General features: G+C 48.9%; 1 protein-coding gene across 1 annotated transcript in view; it reads right to left on the minus strand.

Moving 5' to 3' along the window:
• The window catches only part of TRAP1 (TNF receptor associated protein 1), a 31,420-nt gene that overhangs the window by 4,302 nt on the left and 7,658 nt on the right, over positions 1-19,460 (minus strand). The window contains exons 4-14 of the mRNA XM_080942554.1: positions 18,422-18,562; positions 16,169-16,240; positions 14,245-14,405; positions 10,625-10,734; positions 10,216-10,289; positions 9,224-9,379; positions 8,014-8,134; positions 7,076-7,145; positions 4,022-4,169; positions 944-1,129; positions 480-618 (exon numbers count right to left, since the gene is read on the minus strand). Of these exons, the coding sequence (XP_080798680.1) occupies positions 480-618; positions 944-1,129; positions 4,022-4,169; positions 7,076-7,145; positions 8,014-8,134; positions 9,224-9,379; positions 10,216-10,289; positions 10,625-10,734; positions 14,245-14,405; positions 16,169-16,240; positions 18,422-18,562 (1,378 nt within the window). The remainder of the gene's footprint in view (positions 1-479; positions 619-943; positions 1,130-4,021; positions 4,170-7,075; positions 7,146-8,013; positions 8,135-9,223; positions 9,380-10,215; positions 10,290-10,624; positions 10,735-14,244; positions 14,406-16,168; positions 16,241-18,421; positions 18,563-19,460) is intronic.

Below are 19,460 nucleotides of genomic sequence, written 5' to 3' on the forward strand. Positions count from 1 at the left end.
TGGCCTCCACTTGGCAGATTCCCAGGCTTTCTCTAGCCATTTTACATCACCAGGAACTAGGGACAGAGGCTCTTGAAATACTTTTCACCTACACTGAAAACATGTGTGGTTGCCCCTGGCCTCTGTACATTTTTTAGGACTTTAAAGATAAAATTCTGAGCCCAACCAAGGTTGCACATGCCTCAGAATAGTGAGGCAGGAGGATCACGGCCAGCCTGGGGTATAAAGAGGAGGGGGAGGGGAGCATGGAGAGTGGTGGGAGCAGCTCCTTCCGACTTTCTTTTTAAGAACCTTCACAGGAGGAGCAGAACCCGTGTCTTGGGCCCTGGACATTCCCACTGCTTGTTACGACTTTCCCAAGCAGCTTCTTAGCCCAAGTGAAGAGTGCTATGTACCATGGGCAGGTTTAGAGAGCCCCATGTTGACAGTCTCCCAACAATCACACGGGACCATGACCCCAGAGGGAGGTGGGAGTCAACCTGGAGATGTGTCCTCAAACTTGTCTTCCTTGTAGTGGTCAACGACAATGTCCGTCTCCACAGAGATCAGCTTCTTTTTGTCAAACTCCCTCAGGTGCAGCAGAGTGAGCTCATCGAACTGCTCGTAGCAGAAGAGCACCTGCGGACAGGCAAGCCTGTCAGCCGCAGCAGAGCACGGCTGGACACTGGGGGTGGGGCCTCAGCAACAGCTCACAGAGGCGTCTAAGACAGGCTCTGGCTGTCCTGCCATATGCACACATTAGTCATGAAAAAAACCATCTGCCACCCATTCCCAGTGGGAATGACGGCCATATCACAGACGGGGCATTGCCTCACACCACATAGCCGCCAGGGCCTCAAACAGTCAACTTTTCTCAGGCAGAATTGGGAGTTCAGCCCTTCCCTTAGTGCTTAGACACTGTAAGAAACATTCTTGGCCCAGCAGCAAGCCATAGCCCACCTACCTCGGTGTGTTTCTGCTTCATGGCTTCGTAATAGGGCGAATGTTCTGCCAGGTGACGGTTAGGGGCACACAGGTAATAGATGTTGCGGGTGCCAGCCTGCATTCGACTGGCGTAGTCTGATAAGCTGGTCAGCTGCCCAGCAGGCAGGGCTGAGGACTCATACCGTAGCAGCTTTGCGATATCCTCCTGCAGACGTGGGCAAGTCACTGCTTACTCAGAGCCAACACCTGAGCATAATTCCTAACTCAGGCTCTTGGTGAAGCCTGCAGCTTTCTGGCTCCCCAGCCTGGTCCCCAAAGGCTATGGTGGACTTAGAGCTTCAGACAGCTAGGAACCCCATGGAAGATATATAGAACCATAAGGAAAACTTTGAGCCTAGGTGTCCCAGGGCCTCCTGAGAGCTGGATAAACTACCTCAGGGTATCCAGTCCTCGCTCAGAGCAGACCCTACTTCGGGGCTCAGTAGCTTCTCTCTGTCCTCAGTGACAACTGAGTGTGTGTCAGAGAAGGGCCTTCAGGGAACAGGACACAAACACGAGCAATGCAGCGCACATGGGCTGCGTGACAAAGCACAGACATAGGTCTCTGGAGTTGCCGGCTTGAATGCTACATTATCTAAGACACTGTCACCACTGACCATCCAGCACAAGACCTCCAGGAAAGAGCATAAAGAATACATAGGGACAGAGCCAAATGAACATGCTATATGCCCCAGACTCCTGGTAGACAGAGACAAAGACTTTCAGAACTGCCAAGGCCAGGCTCGACCACATACACATTATAGGTGCATCTGGTTCTCACCATACACAAACACACCTTGTTAAGAATCTATTCCAAGCACTCGGAAAAGGCCCTGCCTAATTCAGCAAATGCTATTAGATGCTGTTAGGCTCAACGGTTATCAGAGCCTGATGCTCAATCTTCACGAGGGCTGGACTTTAGATCCCAGCATTCACACAGTGACTGGGTCTCACACACCTCTAACCCTAGCTCCAAGTGGGGCGTCCTGGCTTCCAACTAAGCCGAGAAAATGCAAGTTCCACGTTTAGAGAGTCTGGGTGCCTTAAAGGGGCTGATGGAGAGCACCGGGAAGACACTGCACGTTCCTGGCCTTCACAGGTGCACAGATGCAGACACAGATCACTAAATCTTGGAAAGTGAGGTCAACAGGAGTGAATGTGTCATGTACTGATCACAAATGCTCAAAAGAGCTCATGAGCTGGGTGCCCAAAGCAGCAGTCTTCACAGACAAACTCATGAGCACATGACTAACTGGGCTAACAGGAAGTGAGACATTAGGACTGGGGCCTAGGTGGTAGAACCTTTGGGGATGCATCCTTTAAGGGTATGCATAGCCCCTTCTCTTTTGTTTGCTTCCTGTCACCACACGCTCTGAGTGTAATATCCATGCCAAAGGGTCACTTCCCTCCTTGAAAGTCATCTCCTCAGCTACTATGTCACAGTGATGGACAGATAACAAATGGAGAGATTAAGTAACCAGTACATCTGGAACCTGTTGCTGATCTGGTGGGAAGAAGTCCCAGGGAAGAGCAGGAGCCATGGCACCTGCATACCAATGGGCTATGTACAGCCTCAGGACAGACATGCAAGTGATGCTAGAAACCACTGAGGAACAAATGTTTTTTTTTTCTTACAACTTTACTTTAAAAAAGAGATACATGTACAGATTTTTAAAAGCATTTTGGTGTAAAGCTATATGAATATATTTTTGTCAGTACTTGACTTTTTAAAGGCTTGATAGTATGCATTGAAATCTTACTAGTTACCATAAGCACAAAGTACATGTAAAACAAACATAACATGGAAATAGTCGAAGTTTTCATGGTGTGTATAGATTAAATATAATGATTTTTAAATACCCCAAATTGCCACAAGGCTATCTTCTTTGCTCTTGAGTTATTAATGATTTAATGTCAACAAATGAAATTCTTTTTCAGCAATTACCCTGGCCAATGGTAGTATTAAGAACTCTACAAAGAATACAGTGGCTACTGGCTACGTTTCTGATGACTTGGCATAAGCTATAGTCACCTGGGAATGAGTCCCAACTGAGAAAGATGCCTCCGTAACAGTGGCGTACAGGCAAGTCTGTGGTGTTTTCTTCACTTATGACTGGTGTGGGAGGGCACCTCTGTGGGTGGTACCAACCCTGGTGTGACTTACATGAAGACAAAGGCTGAGCAAGCCCAGCAAGCAGCATTTCTCCATGGCTCCTGCTTTAGTTCCTGTCTTAGTTTCTGTTCATAAAAGACTATAAACGTCAGCCAAACAGCCCCTTTATCCCTAGGGCTTTGGTGCTGCATCACAGCAAAAGAAAACTAAGGCAGTGATCGTGCCGAAACCTCACCCCTGCGTTTCTATACCTTCCTTAAACCCACAACACCTCTCTTCCCGCCAGCTGCTGGGGCCAGGGCGTCAAGAGACAAGAGACTTGGCCTTTCAGTCAAGAGCACAATGCCTGTGGGACAACAGTGTGTGATGCCTGATTTTGACCACCACCCTGACTGGATGAAGTGCCTAGGAGACACAAAGCTCACCTCTGTGTGGGACTGGGAGGATGCTTTAACTACTCCCCTGCATCAGTGGATTCCAGCAGTTTGCACAGATGTAAGCACTCTGTTCTGTTAGTTTCCCCAATGACAAAGTACCTGAGAAAGTCAACTTGAAGGAGCCACAGCTGACTGAGGAGGAGCACTCGGTTAATTCCTGAGTGTGGGTGGCACCATTGCATAGACTGGGGGCCCAGGTAAAATCAAGAGAAAAGACAGAAAGCACAGGAAGTCTGTTCTGGTGTCACCCACATCACACTTGAATGACAGCTCTGTATCTGAACCAGATAACTGTGGCCTTGAGTAGCTGTCAGATGTTCTGTCAGTGACTGGAACTTGGCTAGCACAGGTAAGGACACATGCAGACCTGCTTTGTCTACCAGGACAGACCCAGGAGCCCAGTGTTCCAACTGATGTGATGACTTGTCACCACATCCAGGACAGCCTCTACTAGCTTCCTCTGTAGCAACAGGGCTGAGGCTGAGAGGGGGGACCGAGATCAGCCTACCTTGATGTCTTGTTCTGCAGTGGTCACAATGCCCTCCCTCATGAACAAGCCATAATCTTCAAAAAACTTTGCATATTTTTCAGCATCCTTTTTACTCTGGTCAATGAAGAACTTGATCAATCTCTGTTGTAGAACATCCCGAAGTTTCCTACAGAACACAAGTCACTTACTGTGAACAGAGCTTTCTGTCGAGTTCCAGGGCAAGAGAAACACCAGAAACTGAAGGCACAGGCACAGGTAGGCACAACTGGAGCCAAAGGGAAACTATAGGACAAAAGGGGTGCTGTGCTGCCCCAATGGGAAGCTCTCTAGGATGCCCCGCAGAAGGGTGGTGGTGCAAGCTGACAATCCCTCAGGATAATCATCAGTGGACAGCTCAAGTGTCTACCCTGAGCACCAGCAGGGAGCACGTATGAGAAATAAGGAGAGAGGGTTGCATTGAAGCATGTGACAAAATCACTACAAACAGGCTCAGGGTTAGAGCGGATCATGCTGAAGCCAACCAGAAATGCCATCTAACAGTCCTAGAGCTAGGAGAAAAGGTCTGCTCTAAGAAACCAAGGAAAACCCCAGTGGGGATAAATCCCAGCACAGTATGTATACATGGAAAGACTGCACGAACGCTGCAGGGCTCTCGGTCTGAAGGTAAGTGTATGCATTCCACGGTATAGCCTGGGACACACTGAGCATATCACATGTACACTGTGTAACATACATGTACAAAGTGTGACTCTGTAATCAGGACATTCTTACTGCATTACCTGTAAAGGCAATCAGGATCAAATGCACAGAAGTAGGCTTTAGTAAAGACGGTCACTGTCTTAGGTTTTCTATTGCTGTGGTAAAACAGAGCCATGAACCCCAGTGCCTGGTGTGGCTTGTTAAAGGAGTCGGTGCATAGGCAGTTCCAAACCAGAGCAACATGAGAATAAGATACACCTTGACAGGAATGGATAGCTCCCTGACTAAAATGGGTAACCAGTACACACAAGTAAGCAGTACGAATCTGAGTTCAATATAACACCACTTAAAAATCCATGAGTAAGATATTGAAAATTTGCCGCAGATCACATCTACACTCTGCCAAGTAAAGCAGCACCGGGGCTGGGAAGGCAGCTCAGGGGTAGTGTGCTTGCCTGGAAATAACCAGTAAGAACAAACAAACAAAAACAGAAGGAAAAGGCCCAAGAAACCAAGTGTGTGAGCGTGTGTGTGTACTAGTTTACATACCTCCCCTGCACATGATCTGCATTGAAAGAGCAAGAATCACTGAATGGAGAAGCCTTAAAGCTGTCCTTTATCAAAGTGTCAAGGTGAGCGTCACCAAGGGCAAGTCAAACCCTGTTCCACGGACAACCTCGTGTTGTTTCCTGGAAGCATCAACTATTTCCAAGGACAGGGCCACTCTACAGAGTGACTGGTCTGATTGCCAAAGGAATCCCTCTGGGGAAGGCAGGTGAGCTGAGATCATCTCCTCTGGCCTCCGTATGATGTTGGCAGCAGGAGTAGAGGACAGTTGGCAACCACGCAGTGAATGAACAGAACCAGTCAACAGACAGCTCCCCACTGTGGTGACTACATTTCCTTCTCCAGTAGGAGGGAGTTACAAGGCTTTCTCAGGGCAGAAACCAACTCTCCTTGAGATTCCAACAATTCTCTGGCCACAGCTAAACAATCTTGGAAAAGCTGAAGTTTAAGACTTGGGACGTTGCCTGGAGCAGACCTGGTGCAGTCTGAGCCACCATGCTCCTATAAGGGATTCCCAATTTTGACAGTCTTTATTTTTCCTGTCGGCTCTCTCTCTACTCCACTACATTTTTTCTCCTAAGAGACACACAACATCACAAAAACCTGGGTGCTCACAGCTGAGGGGGTAAAAGCCACGAATCCAGTGGAGCCTGCGGACAGACAGTGGCAATAATACAGCAAGGCTGACTGCTGGCTCTGAAGTTCTTCTGGGTAGAAATAAATCTTTGTAGGTTAGTGACACCCTAACCCACAGAGAAGAAAATGGCATTAGGGCACAATGCCTCAAACGGCCTGGGCAGACCCCTCCCCACTTGGAAAGTTCCAGATTCCCTCAACATTTTAAACAAAGCAGCTCCTTCGAAGGGTGAGCTCAGACTGACCATCCAGTCCTCACAAGCACAGGCAGGAGGGAGGTGCTGGTTCCACACCTCTCTCTGCCACTTAGGTACCAAGAGACAGTGCCTCAGGGCCTAACACAGCTCCAGGACTTGAACACGGCTCAGTCAGACCGGGCACTGAAGCACAGCTAACTCAGCTCTAGGAGTCTAAGAGCCGTCTCCACAGGCCTGACCTTCAGAAGAGCATCCCAGACCCAAGCCGGCTACATTCTTGGTTCTGGGGTAACCCCTGCCTCATCCATCTCTGAGACATGGTGCCTAGAATCTCTCCAACTATGGCTATACCCAGGCTGGGTGGCAAGGATGGGCAACAGGTGGGATCACCTCCCATAACTCTTAAAAGCGAGCCCACGTAAGTGGGGAGCAAAGCAGTTGCGTACTTCCCAGACGCTCAGAGCCTGTACCAACACGTGTACCACCCACCTTCACCACTGAGCCTGGCGCTGCCCTGCGGCACTGGCACGCATTCTCCCATGTGGGGTTAGCAACAGCAGAGTGGGTTGGGGAACAGGACCAAGTTCTTTCTTCATTCAGTGTAATTTGTATTGAGAAAAGTAACTTATGAGTCTGGGTAAATAAACAACTATGCAGTGGTTATAAGTGCTTCCTAAAACATTACTTGAAGCTGAGGCACTGGACAGTGTAGGCCTCAGCCTGGTCTCAGCATAACACCACTATTTCTAGGTTCAACCTCAGCAGTTGCCCAGCCAAACCCAAATCTTCCTGACTACAGAATGAGTTCAACAGTAAACTTCAGAGGTCAGAACACCTATAAGGTCCTGGAGGGATTCTGCCCTCTGGCCTCTCCTCACCCTTTGCTCTTGGCTTCTGAAAAGCATGCCTGGGGCAGAATCAAGTCTAGGACAGCCCTCACAAGAATGCCCTGCCAGTGGCCAGCTGGGCTTACCGGATGAGTGCGCTCTCCTGCAGGAGCTCTCGGCTGAGGTTCAGGGGGATGTCCTCACTGTCCACCACACCTGAGAAGACAGGGGACATCAGAACCCCTGTACCAACGGGACTTCAACCTTTACCTGAGGCCTTCACATTCCAAACTGGCTTTTCCTTACTACCTGGCCTCATGTAAGCCATGGGTGGTAAAGGAGGAGCAGGAAGAGCAGGGAACGCTGCTCCTCAGTCCTGCTCAGGGGCAGTGGGCAGGACAGCAGACACAGGTAAAACCCTCTCAGGGCAGGACTGGTGCACATCAAACACACCCCAGCATTCAACTGCAAAGTACTAAACTACTATGTAATCTCAGAAATCAGAGACCGAGGCCTGGGCTATATACAAGACCTGTCTCGAAAGAAAAAGAAAAAGCCCTAACTTGGACAGCACTGGTCTTTGTGCTATGAAAGTAAATGCTGAGCTCTTTACTGAACTATAATCTCAGGTCCAGCAACATTCATGCATAAATCTGAGATTCAGACTGAATTTCTAAACATGAAAAAACAACACCCCTCTGCTCCCGAGATCAGCCAGGAATACGGCTAGGCTGCTTCCCAGAGGCACTGAGGGAATACGGCTAGGCTGCTTCCCAGAGGCACTGAGGGAATATGGCTAGGCTGCTTCCCAGAGGCACTGAGGGAATACGGCTAGGCTGCTTCCCAGAGGCACTGAGGGAATACGGCTAGGCTGCTTCCCAGAGGCACTGAGGGAATACGGCTAGGCTGCTTCCCAGAGGCTGAGCTTCACTCCTGCCTGCCCCATGCTGAGTCCTGCTAGGTGAGAATGGTTTGGGACATAGCAGAAGCAAATGCAGCGGGCAGCACAAGGGCACATGACCATGACACTTAGGGACACTGGGTCATTGTCCACAGCACAGAGCCTGGGTGTCAGCAACAGTACCTCGAACGAAGCGCAACCACTTGGGCAGGATATCTGTGGCCTTGGTCTGGATGAGGACCTTGCGGCTGTACAGTGCCACGCTGGAGCCCAGCTCCCTGCTCACATCAAACATGGATGGTTTCTAGGAGAAAGGAAAGTAATAATCAGGTGGCACCAGCTCAACCCACCAGATAAGGGAAAGAAGAAAGGGCTCAAGATGATGAGCCTCAGGGGTGAACAGGGCCACAGTAAGAATGGGCACATTTCCTCCGGAGGTAGCTCTACCGGAATCCACAGTGGAGCCTCCCCATGCCGTACCCAAAAGGAGACATCAAACAAGCCTTATGTGCCCCCAGAGTTACAACTTACTAGAAGTCAGAAGCAGCAAACCATGGCCTCCAGGCCAAGATGGGGCCTGTATGTATGTATTTATTTAATGTACATCAGTGCTCTATTTGCACATGCACCTACAAGCCAGAAGAGGCTTCAGATCACACTTCAGAGGGCTGTGAGTCACCTTGTGGTTGCTGGGGATTGAACTCAGGATCTCTGGAAGAACATCCAGTGTTCTTAACTGCTGAGCCATCTCTCCAGCCCGGTCCTTACATTTTTTTTTTTTTTTTTTTTAAACGGTTGTGGGGAAAATCAAACAGTAATATCTCCCGACACACGCAGACATGAAGTTCAGGTTTTGGCATTAAAGGCTCCATGGAGCAGTGAGACGTTCCCACCACTACAGCAGAGTCGGCAGATCTAACACAGGGTTTGCAAAGCCCAAACCCTGCACTCTCAGAAAACATTACTCAGCTTCAGTATTGGCTGCAGTTGCAGTGTAGGCTGATCTAGGAAGTCCCAATGAGCTGAGACCTAGTATCTCCATGGGTAGCAAGGATCTTACCCAAAATTCAACTCATAGTTAGGGAGCACCAAGGCCAACCCAGCCCTCTTTAAAAGCAATATAAACTGAGTGCTACCAGGGTCCACTCAAGTGAGGCAGGGGAGTAGCCCTTGACTAGATGTCTGCACTGTGGGCATGACAGAACTGTTGTTGCTGCTGCACAAGAGGAAGGAGAGGGAAAGAGGGAGCAGCAGTAGCCTCCAGAAGCCTCAACCCTGCACCACAATGGCAAATTTATGATCTTCTGAGGGAAGCCCCTAGAGATGGCACTCTGTGTTACCCCCGCATCTTTGGCTTGCCCAGAGCTACACAGTGACTAGTCCAGCACCTCACCATCTCTGGCACATAGAAGATGCTGCGAATGTTGAGTGGTGCATCCGTCTTGTAGTGCAAAGTAAAGCGAGGCTTATCGTAAGCCTGAGCAATGTAACGGTAGAATTCCTCATGCTGAAGTTCACTGATGTCCTTTGGGTCCATCGTCCAAATGGCCTGGAAATTTGTATCAAAGGGGAGGTGTCATGTTAAAATGTGTTTCTCAGTGAGTGCACAGGACCCAGACTCATCAATCGACACACCAGACTAGGATCCCCTACTGATAGTTCCAGTATTGGTACAAGTTAAAGGTGACACAGGAAGAGAAGCAAGAGCCTTCTCTGTGACAACAGGCTGGGAAAGACTAACCAGGAGACCACACAAAAGTGTACTAACGATAGTGACACTGTCCAATAGGCAAGCCTATGGTCTATCCACGAAACAAAATACTACACAGTCACAAAAAGGAACAAGGCTATGCCTGCTACAGTTAACTCCCAAATTAGGCAAGTCTACGGACAGGAAAGTTGGCTGTAGCTGTGAGGTCTGGAAATGAAAACTGCTAGTGAGGATAGGTCTGCTTCTTAGAATGCTAAAGGTATTCTAAACCAGTTGTGGATACACCTGGGTATATAAGAATTGTTACTCACTAAGCTGGGCAGAGGGGAGCGCTTTGTGATATGTAATTTATTTTTAAACAATTTTTAAAAATTTATTTTATGTATGTAAGCACACTACAGCTCTCTTCATGCACAACAGGAGGGGGCATCAGATCCCATTACAGATGGTTGCTGGGATTTGAACTCAGGACCTCTGGAACAGCAGTCAGTGCTCTTAACCACTGAGCCATCCTGTGATAAGTAATTTATACTTCAAGGAAAACTGCCTGCACCCCATAACTCTCATCTCTCCTGTGATTCTAAGCAATGCCCTCCTGCCCCATATTCATTTCTGCCTCTGCATCCTTGAGGTTTCTACAGCAGTCAGAGCCTCACAGGCAGCCAGGACCTCACCTGCAAAGTGTTAATCCGCCTTCCATTAAGATACAAGGGGAAGCTGACAAAGTTACTGTACTTGGTTACCACATCTGGAGGAGAAAGAAATAACAGTGAGGACCTACAGCCTGCCGGGGGGGGGCAGATGCTCAGGTCACCACCGGCCATGAAAACATAACACCACCAGGTGGCAGAGGAGCTGTGCTCAGGAACTTTCTGTGTGACAGCCAGAGAGCTGGAAATGGCTGGAAACACTTTACCTTTCCCCAAGCTCCCAGAAAACCTAGGTTTTGAGGGGCCTGCCCAGCAGGTGTCAGAGTCCTAAGGACTACAGAGTCCTGCCATCAGGACTCCTTCTCCTGAAGCTCATGTGCTGTGCCACGCCCCCATCCAGGCATGCCCACTTTGCAGGCCTGGCTGTCCTCACCTTGCACCCGGGACTCGCTGGCAAAGTCTTTGCAGTCTGACTTGAGGTGGATGATTATTTTGGTCCCAGGTCTAACTCCTGAAGCTTCAGCAATTTCAAACAGTCCAGAACTAAAACATGAAGGAGAGTAAAGCCAGTTCCACAGCTGCTGCAGGCCAGGGCCTGTGCAGCCAATTCAACCACCTCCATGGGGTTTTCACAAGAGAAGTCCACAGTTGACTGTGGAAACAGAAGGAAGACAGCCCCATTCCTCCGTTTTCCTTTTTAAAATAAAATCTTACTAAGTTGAACAGCTGGATTCAAAGTCCTCCTGCCTCAGCACCCTGTATGCTGGGATTAGAGGCCTGTGCCATCCTAGCTCTGCAGCTCCTGACTCTGGCAGGATCCCTTATGCCACTGGATAGACACCAGGGTCAAGGAAACCCACAAAGTGCTGTCCTAAGTCACCCCATCACCCTCTCTAGAACTTCCTGAGCATGTGACTGGAAAGTAGGCCCTGCCCAGCTCTACATCAGCCAGGATGTTGGGGACAGGGGCTGATTCTATGTGGTTCACACTGGTAATGGCAAGGGGACACCCAATGTGAGCAGATACGATGTCAGAAATGCATGTACAAGGAGGGGCTGCCCCTGCTCTGCCCCAACCCTGCCCTGTGCATTCTGAACAGCTGTCAGGGAATTTGCTGAAATACAGACTGAAGAAGGGTGTGTTTGGCTCTGGAGAACAAACACCCATACAACCAGAAAGACTTATGTTTTCTCTCACTTGTGGATATTAGCTTTGAATCTTCAGACGTGTGTTCATCCTGAAATACCCACAGCGGTCAGGAAACTATTAAGGAGTCATAGGAAGGGTGGACTTCAAAGGAGGGGAGAGAACACAGTGGCATAAAGAGTTAAGTGGGGACAGGGATGGGATGGCAGTACAGAGGAAGGGGACAGGGATTGGATGGCAGGACAGAGGAAGGGGGTAGGGAGGAGTAACTAACACTAAGGACATTTCCAAAACATCATGGAAATCTACTGCAGTCACCAAACACACACACACACACACACACACACACACACACACACACACACACACAGTTTGAACTTACGATGGGCAACACCCTGCTCGATTCACAAGATAGCAACAGGCCCAGTGCCAGGATAGGTTACTCCTAAAGCTGTGGGCTAGTGAGGTCCATAGACCCCCAACATTAGTTACTGCCAATGCTCTTGGTTACGCTCAAAGGTTTATGGTAAGATCTTACTGCTGAAGACACAACACACTGCTGGTACTCGATTTGAAGCTTCATGCCTTGCTAGCTTTCAGTGACGGAAGGTGCTGTGCACTCCCAAGCGAAAAAGAAATGATCATCTTAACCCACTGTGACACCTGCTGGCACAGGTGTTAAAATGTCATGGAAGTAACCAACTACTCTCTGATTAGACTTATGAGCACAAGCTGAAACCCTTACCTGGCAAAATTACCAGCACCAAGACTCTGTGGGCAGGCAGATCACAGGCCATAGGGAAGAAGCTAGTACAAATACTTTGCTAAATGGACACAGCATTAAACTGACTTAGTGACAGTCACAGATCGGTACATCTGCCATACCCCACAAAAAAGCTTCTGTTTCCGATGTGCAGAGGTTTGGATGACATTGACTCCACAGGCTCATATTTGAACACTTGGTTCCCAGTTGGTGGAAATGCTTGGGTAAGATTGGAAGTTTGGCGTTATTGGAGGGTGTCACTGAGGGCTTGGAGACTTCAAAAGACGTGCACCGTTCCCAGCAATGCCCTTTCTGCCTCCTGCTTTTGGAACAAGATGGGAGTTCTCCGCTATTCCTGCCACCATGCCTCTGCTCCACTATCAGTGGCTCTAAGTCTCTGAAGCCATCAGCCCAATAAACGTCTTGGTTGTGGTGCTTATCACAGCAATTAGAAGGTACTAAGACACAGTGGATGGCAATTAACACAGACCCACAAAGTGCAAAGAATAGGAGACTGGAGTGCTCAGCCACAAATGAGAGATCTGTACCGCACCCCTGCTCCCAAGGCTCCGGGATCATTATAAAGAGGGGATGGAAAGGTTGGAAGAGCCAGCGGACGACTATGAGGACAGTGTTTCCTTACACAGCAGGCCAGTTACATAGATGAACTCAGAGAAGACAGCGTGTACAAGACCCATTGCTCAAGCCAGACGAAATCTCGGCATGGAGCTGGGAGGTGGGCACAACAGCTAGGGAGATACTAATAGCAGAGAGCTGTTTAAAAGGAAAATCACTTTTCAGGACTCCTGGCTGGCTCTCCCATGAGGGCATATGCCCAGGAGGGTGCAAACAGCACAGGGTGAACTGGATGTGTTGTTATAAAATGAGGACTCAAAGTTGAAAGAATGGGAAAGGAAATGGGTCTAGGAGGTGTGGGGGAATGTGATCAAAATACACTGCACTACATTCTCAAAGAACTAATAAGAATTGAGAATATCAGATATCAAGTTGGGAAAAAAAGAAAACCTAAGTTTGGCTGAGGCCTCACTCTCTTCAAATGCAGTCTAAATTTATTTTACCTTATCACACTGTCAAGAATCACCCCAAAGTGCGGGAGAAGCACACCATCTGAGAGGGTCAGCCCTGTCTTGGGAAAGGCCCCACACTGACTTGCCTGTAGTGAGAATTTTGGTTTCTTTGAAAACCCAAATACAAATGCTTTTGTTTTAATCCCAGGTGTGGAATATGGGGCTGCTTCAGTTTGTCCACAGCCATTAACTATGATTGGCTTGTGCTCTAGGAGGGGCGTGGATTTTGCCAGCTGCAGACAGTTTCATTCTGGGGACTCTAAAGAGGGAATAAACAACACAGAGCCCTGAGATAGCGAGGAAGTGAGAAGTCAGTCCTGCCACTGCGCTGGTAACCTGGCAATGAAGACTGAACTTGCTCCTAGCAACTCAAGGCCCATATCAGCAGGAAGGAGCTCAGAGGTCTAGTCCCCCCTTTCCCTTCTAACCTTCTTTCTCTCCTACTTGGTGTTAGGTGGAAGGGATTGGGATGGACCAAAAATTGGAAGGGGGACAGAGGCATTAGAACCCAATAAAACACCAACACCGGCCCCCCACTGAGCTGGGTGTGTCACTGCTGTATATTAGAAAGCTTAACAGTCAGGAGGAAAAGGGGGGTTCCCACAGCACCAATGCCAGAGAAGGCTAGCTTCAGGCAGGGGCACCAGAGGAAACCCTGTCCTTTCACTGCACTACCAACAGCCTGACCCAAGTAGTGCAGCACCACAGAGCCAGCACAATGACCCATGCCCAAGGTCATCTGGGTTCCCAAAGCAGAAGAGTCAGGCTTCACACAAACAGTCCACAGAGTACACAGCTGCACCTTAAGGAATTCCTAATTCTTTCTGGATGCAGTGGTGCATGTCTGAGATCCCAACACTGTGGGTTCAAGGCTAATTTTAGCTACAAAGGGCATTTTAGAATAACCTGTGTTAAATATAAAGACCCTGTCTCAACAACTCTAAATCAACTTTGTAAACGCATGATAGTTTCTAGTTTGCAAGCCAGATGACACTAGCCTGAGTGCCATGAGGGACAGGGACATGGACAATGTGGGTGAGCCTCTTCTTACTTACCCATCTGAAAGCCACTGGTAACCTGGGCTCTCTGGGGCTGCTGAGCGAGAATAGACTTCAACTTTGTCAGCCACCATGAAGGCAGAATAGAAACCCACTCCAAACTGGCCAATGATCTTGCTGCTGGTCTCTGCCTGGTTCTGCAGTGCTTCCAGGAAGGCCTGTGGTAGCAAAGACTGTTCAGAGGGTGGCTTCTCAAACCTGTGTTGTGCTGGGCAGGGCCCTCTAGCACATGCTAGTGCTAGTCAGCAAGTAAGGAATCCTTCTCTACCACCCTACACTCTCATAAAGGACCAAGTCAGCAGAAGCTGGAACAAGATGCTCAAAGCCATCCAGCTGGGCCCAGGCAGGGCTGTGGATCCTATTTACACCATCACTGCCAACAACTTCCTGAGTAAACAGGGAAAGAGGCAACTTCACCCGGTGGGCCAGCAGGTCCAGTGGGGCTGTTATAACTGTCCTGTGTGTCCTGTGTCCTAGGCTCAAAACCTTGTGGGAAACAGTACAAACCCAGCACCACTGTCTCTTGGTACCCTGGGGTATAGTCCTAGGACCAGGATATAAGGTCCATAGATGGTAAGCATCTTGTCTAAGAGCAGTTTCTATATAATCTACACTCTCTATCCCCACACTGAAAACCATTTCTACTTATAGTACCCAGAGTGTAAATAGTCAGTGAGCTGTTTAAAGAATAAGTGTGGGGGCTGGAGAGGTGGCCCAGTGGTTAGAGCACTGGCTGCTCTTCCAGTGGTCCTGAGTTCGATTCCCAGCAACCACATGGTGGCTCACAACCATCTGTAATGAGATCTGATGCCCTCTTCTGCTGTGTCCAGTCAGGACAGACACTTTTAAAAGATACTTTCACTTTGGGGTCCCACAGACATAGATAACCCCAGTGCTTTTGGCTATTCTCACACTGTCACTGTCCACTGCTCCGGCCTAAGTCAGCTGTCCAGAGTGTCCTGCAAACACCCGTCTTCAGCACACATGCAACATGACAGCTTCCAGCACATCTGGCTAGTAGCACATCTGGCTAGTGTGATCAGTAAGCTGACTATACATCTCATTTGCACTCATTTAAAAACAGCAAGCACAGCTCCCAGCTGGTCTGACACACCTCACACAAAAATTCAACAAGGGACTTCATGAGCAGAAGTCACAGCACAGGAAAATGTAGAGTTCCTGTGAGGTGCTTTGGCTTATCAATGGCACCATTTACATAAAAGAAGCAAACAGAAAAGGTCACAGGAATCAGGAGGCAGTGCAGACCTCTGGTCTCTGCATTAGGTCACAATGGACTCTGCTGAGGATCCCAAGACAGACATCTTGTCTTCCCTGCATATACTCTGTTACAATGACAATAACTCCTAATAGCAGGCTGTCCTCAGACCCACTGCACCCGTAGGCAGAGTGGCTCAAGATCATTCTTTTTTTTTTTTTTTAAAGATTTATTTATTTTATTTATACGAATACACTGTAGCTGTCTTCAGACACACCAGAAGAGGGCATCAGATCTCATTACAGATGGTTGTGAGCCACCATGTGGTTGCTGGGAACTGAACTCAGAACCTCTGGATGAGCAGCCAGTGCTCTTAACCACTGAGCCATCTCTCCAGCCCTTTTTTTTCCCCCTCAAGATCATTCTTAAAAGCAATGCTGCTTGGGAGAAGGGGCCGCCTGTGTTGAGTGTGTGGGTGGTCAGGCCTTGTAGCGAGGGGGTGGCTGAGGGCTAACTTTAAGATGTGTCAGCAAATGGAATGGACCCTCCTGGACTTGGACAGGCAGGCTTCAACATGTCTGTTCACTACGCTACAGCTCTGAGTAAAGTGACTCCCCCTCCGTGCAGAGTTAGACTGCTAACAGACACCTCTCTATGGTCCCACAGTGCCTATCCTAGAGGGGAGGGGCTCTGGGCTGTACCCACCTTTGACCCTGATCTGGCGATTGTGCCAAGGTTGGACACCAGCTCCTCCTTGGTCATCCCAATGCCAGTGTCCTGAAAAATAGAAATATTATCACACACAGACCCTGTGTAGCTAGGCCAAAGCACATGGACAGGACCAGGAATCCCAATGACCTCCTGTGACCCTGGCTAGGCAGGTTCCAGAAGCAGCACACCACAACCTATCAATCCACAGCACCAGAGAAGATCTTAAGGGTTGTTCTGAGGACTCGCCACTGAAAACACCCCAGGGCTAGAGTGCAGTTCAGCTCATTTGTGGGGATCCTGGGTTCCATCCTCAGCCTCCAACCATAAAACCAACCAGTTCCGGAAAGAAGATGCTGGGTCAGCAAGTCGACATGCAAATGTCACACGCTGGCCACACGTCTGCCACACACCTGCCTGGCTCTGATCCATACTCTGGTGGCTCTTCTACTCAGAAGAATGGAGGCAGTGATCACAACTTTTGGGTCCTATGCAAAGTGACAGCCCTCTGGGGACAGTTCAGATAATCCTGAAGCCGGAGGCTGTCCTGCAGCCCCCTGGTCAGTGCATTCATTCCTGGAGCAGCTGCAACTCTTACATGGGCCACAGGTCCTCTTTCCTGCAGCAGGCCTCTGCTCTGAGAGCTGCACTGCTGCTCTTTCACTAGCTTCTGTCCCCCCAGGGGATGGTTTTAGGACATGGGCCTTTGGAGGTGAGAGCAGCTCATGGGAACTCTCCTCTCACGTATGGGATCAGTACCCATTTTTTTAAAAAGGCCAGCCTGGGCTACAGAAGTTATAGAATGCTTGCCTGACATGCTCAAGGCCTAGGTTCCATCCCTGGGAACACACAAACATAAGCTAAGCTTGAACTCCAAAGCAGGTCTGAGGAACCTACTCACATACAGCTTAGTCAGGGTTACTACTGCTCAGGTGAAACACCATGACGACTTGGGGAGGAAAGGGTTTATGTCACTCACAGTTCCACAGAACATTCATCACCAACAGCAGTGAGGACAGGCGGCGAGAGCGGATAAAGAGGCCATTGAAGGGTTGTTCATGGCTTGCTCAGCCCGATTTCTTATAGAATCCAGGACAACCTGCCCAGTGGTTGCCCCACCCACAATGGACTGGGCCCAGCCTCATCAACTGCTAATTAAGAAAATGCCTCACAGCTGGATCTTGTGGAGCATTTTTCTCAATTTCTCCTTTCAGCTGACTCTAGCCCGTGTCAAGTTGCTATGTAGCCCAGGCTGTCCTGAAACTCACTATGTAGCCCAGGCTGTCCTGAAACTCACTATGTAGCCCAGGTATGTCCTTGAATTTGTGATTCTCCTTAGTTTCTCCAGCATTTTTTTTAATATATAACATACATATTATGTATAAAACTTATAAATAAAAACTATCATAGGTGTATACCATCCCAACCAGACACACTGGAACTTTCTATGGCTCCCTTAAAGAAAAACTTCACATCAGATGATAAAGGAGAACTGACTTTCTGCTTTTAACTTACTTTGCTTCCTTCCATATTGATCTGTGCAGAGCTGCCAAATGCCAACAAAAATGTTCAAAGTTTAGTATGACGTGACAAACTGACAGAAAGAGAGAACCTGGGATGTTTTTTAAAAGAACTAGTTGGAGAATGCAAACTGGCTTACTTTGAGACTATTTATACCGCTGTACCAGCAAAGACAGCATGCCCTAGGCACCAAGGGCAGAGATGCAGCTGACAGAACCGGAAGCATCCGTGGGGCAGCAGCTACTGTCTGTCTGTCCATGGTTCCAGAGGTTCATTAATAGAAGAGCTAAAGCAGTGCATGTTGGCTAATGTGCATGCATCCACACACATTCATAGATAGAAAACAAATACATGTTTTAAAAACAGAGAAGAAAATGACAGACTTGACTCAGTGACAGAGAACCTGCTGGTTAAATCCCCAGGACACAAAAATGAAAGCAGCACCTCCACAGTTCTCTCTCTGCAGACGCCACTGACTGAAAACAAAGGCAAGCCAGCCTTTTCAGTAGCTTTAAACTCCTTCTCTTCTGCCGGGGCACTACGATCCTAAGGCGGGTTAGTGAAGGAAGGCTAGGGTGCCCGGGCAGGAGGGCAGTGGCCGGCGATCACTGGAGTACAGCCATCACTACGGCGATCACTGGAGTACAGCCATCACCAGAATGCAGTCCTCCCCACAGCTGGCCACCCGGCTGTTTGAGAAAGAGCTGGGTTCTGTCAGGACAGAAGTACCTGGATGGTGATGGTGCCCTTCTCAGCATCCGTCTGAAGGTGAATCTCCATTTCTGGCAGCACCTGGCCTTCACACACCAGCTTGTGTCGAAGTTTCTCCAAGGCATCACTGGCGTTGGAGATGAGCTCTCGTATGAACACCTAGGGAATGGGAGCAAGAGGAAGGGAGGCGAGTGGTACCGACTGAGGTCTAACTGCTGAGTTTGTAATGGCGGCAGCTGATGACCTGCACACGGGACCCAGTCTCCCAGTGGGTGGCATCTCCTCAGCACACGCTCTGTAGCAAACCTTTCCTTTCAGGATGTTCAGTGAAGTTACATGTGAATTGAGACTTTAAAAAAAGACTTGGGCACAGGTGGCGCATACTTTTAAGCCCAGCACTTGGGAAGTAGAGGTAGGGAGATCTCTGAATTTGAGTACAGCCTGGTCCAGGGCTTGTCTAAAAAAAAAAAAAAGAAAAGAAATAGAAAAAGAAAAAAAACCTGTGATGGGCCCTTTCTTAATTGATGTGCGCAGGATGGTTAATGTACCTGAATATCTCTCTCTTACTCTATGAAGAAAGAGACGCTGGTAGGCCAGGCCTGGGAGCAGACGCTTGTAATCCCAGCTACTGAGGAGGCTGAGGCAGAGGATTGTGAGTTCAATGCAAGGAAGCCTTGGTAAATTTAGTCAGACCCCATCCAAAAGGGACAAATGGGTGTGGCGTGGTGGCCAAGGTGGGCACAGAGGCAGAGTGATGGTCTAAGGCTCATAAAGGCGTGATTCAACCTCTACCACCATACACACAAACTAACTGCTTCATTCTTCCAGTGAGCATCAAACACTGAAGCCTTGATCTTCCATAGAAACAGACGGCAGAGCCCAGGCAATCCTGGCAATGTCTTAAAGCACCTTGATTCTGCACAGAGCTCAAGAGAGCAAAGGAGGAAGTGGGTAACGTGAGACCAACAGGAGTGTTTCCTGAGACCCTGGAATTCTGTGGATCGGATGCCAGTCTACTTCAGCACCTCGGCCACCGCTGAGCATGGTGCATGCAGCA

This window comes from Micromys minutus, assembly GCF_963924665.1.
Source record: "Micromys minutus genome assembly, chromosome: 31".
Taxonomy (NCBI): Eukaryota; Metazoa; Chordata; class Mammalia; order Rodentia; family Muridae; genus Micromys; species Micromys minutus.